General features: G+C 69.5%; 1 protein-coding gene across 1 annotated transcript in view; it reads left to right on the top strand.

The window, feature by feature from the left end:
* Positions 1-1,493, top strand: part of LOC103615239 (soluble scavenger receptor cysteine-rich domain-containing protein SSC5D-like) — a gene marked incomplete at both ends in the record, with an annotated part of 14,550 nt that extends 13,057 nt beyond the window's left edge. Inside the window, 5 exons of the mRNA XM_017733738.1 lie at positions 5-194; positions 278-421; positions 574-669; positions 883-966; positions 1,203-1,493. Of these exons, the coding sequence (XP_017589227.1) occupies positions 5-194; positions 278-421; positions 574-669; positions 883-966; positions 1,203-1,493 (805 nt within the window). The remainder of the gene's footprint in view (positions 1-4; positions 195-277; positions 422-573; positions 670-882; positions 967-1,202) is intronic.
* Between the last annotated feature and the right edge of the window lie 4 nt (positions 1,494-1,497).

The following is a 1,497-nucleotide window of genomic DNA, read 5'->3' as shown; positions in this document are numbered from 1 at the left end:
GCAGCCGGCCCCCGCCTGGCTGGCCTGGGTGGGCTGTGAGGACGGGGCCCGCTCGCTCTGGGGGTGCCCCTCGGCACCCTGGAATCTGCAGAGCTGCGGCCCAGGCGGGGACGCCCACGTGGCTTGTGATGGGGACAGTGATGGCATCGCTGAGACGGACACTACCCCCCATCCCGACGGTGCCACGAGCACAGGTAGCTGTGCCCGTGCCAGCACCCCCAAGACCGGGATGGCTGGGATCGCGCTCCGCTCACTTCTTGCCCGTGTCCCCACACAGGTGTCCGTGGCAGCACAGCCGCAGCGGTGACCGCGGGGACTGTGCCTGTGCCAACTGTCCTGTGCGTGGTGCTGGGGACGCTGCTGTGCGTGGCCCTGGGCGCCCTGGCCGTGCTGCTGTGCCGTGCCCGCGCCTGGCGCCGAGGTGGGTCCTGGCGGGTGGGGGCTGGCACAGACCCGGTTTGGGGGTTCCGGGGCTCCCGCGCTGCGGAACGGCTCAGAAGGTGGGCAGGGCTGCTCCCGCTGCCACCCACCCACCTGGCCAGGGCCCCAGGTAAACGCTGTGTCTCGTTCCAGGCCCTGGCAGAGCTGCAGATGCCGTCTCCAACGCTGTCTACGAGGAGCTGGACTACACCGCGATGCCGGAGTACCAGGAGGTGCCCAGTCGCCCGGGTGGGTGCAGCCCCTGTGCCCCAGCTCTGCCCGGAGAGGGGGCTCTGCCCCACAGCCCCATGGCAGCTCAGGGTCCCGGTGGCCCAGCAGTGGCTCCTCGCCAGGGGCTGGGGGTGTTCCTCGGTCCCACGGCAGCCCCGCTGTGTGGTGTGAGGTTGCGTCACCCTCGGTGCCGCTTGAGGCCACGCCCAAGGCCCTGTTTCTCCCCTGCAGGTTCCCTGTCAGAGGGGTCGGTGAAGAAGCTGCCCTATTACACCGGCGACAGCGTGGAGGGGAGTGACACCGAGGCAAGCCCAGGTAGGGCCACAGGGCAGGAAGCCAGTGGGGAGTGCTGGGGACATGGCACACACTCGGGCAGGGGAGCTGAGGGGACAAGTCCCCCTCTTGTTAGTGTGTAGCAAGCATGGCCTTTCCCTGTGGGACCCGAGCGCCACCAGCACATCCCGTGTGCTGGCAAGGCCGTTGAGCATGGCACGGCCAGACCCCTGCCAGGGCCGCTGGGTCACTGCCATGGACCCCTGTGCCTGTCCCAGCGCCCCCTGCCCGGCCCGAGCACGGAACCCCGGATGGCTACGACGATGCCCTGGGTGTGCCACAGGAGCCCCCTGCTCCCAGCACTGGGGACATCTCCGAGGGCGTGGCACAGAGGAGGTGGATCTGTGTCCTCCCCACAGGTAAGAGGGCTCACAGCTGCCCTGTCCCCTCTGCAGAGGCACTGCATGGCAGGCTTTGGCTGTGGGGGTGGGCAGGGATCCGGCTGCAGATCCATGGGTGCTGCAGCCAGACCCCAGGTGGGGCCTTTCAAGGGGGACACCGAGCCGTCTGCCC

The sequence above is a fragment of the Corvus brachyrhynchos genome, unplaced genomic scaffold, assembly GCF_000691975.1.
Source record: "Corvus brachyrhynchos isolate BGI_N302 unplaced genomic scaffold, ASM69197v1 scaffold165, whole genome shotgun sequence".
Taxonomy (NCBI): domain Eukaryota; kingdom Metazoa; phylum Chordata; class Aves; order Passeriformes; family Corvidae; genus Corvus; species Corvus brachyrhynchos.
This window is presented reverse-complemented; position numbering and strand designations above follow the sequence as displayed.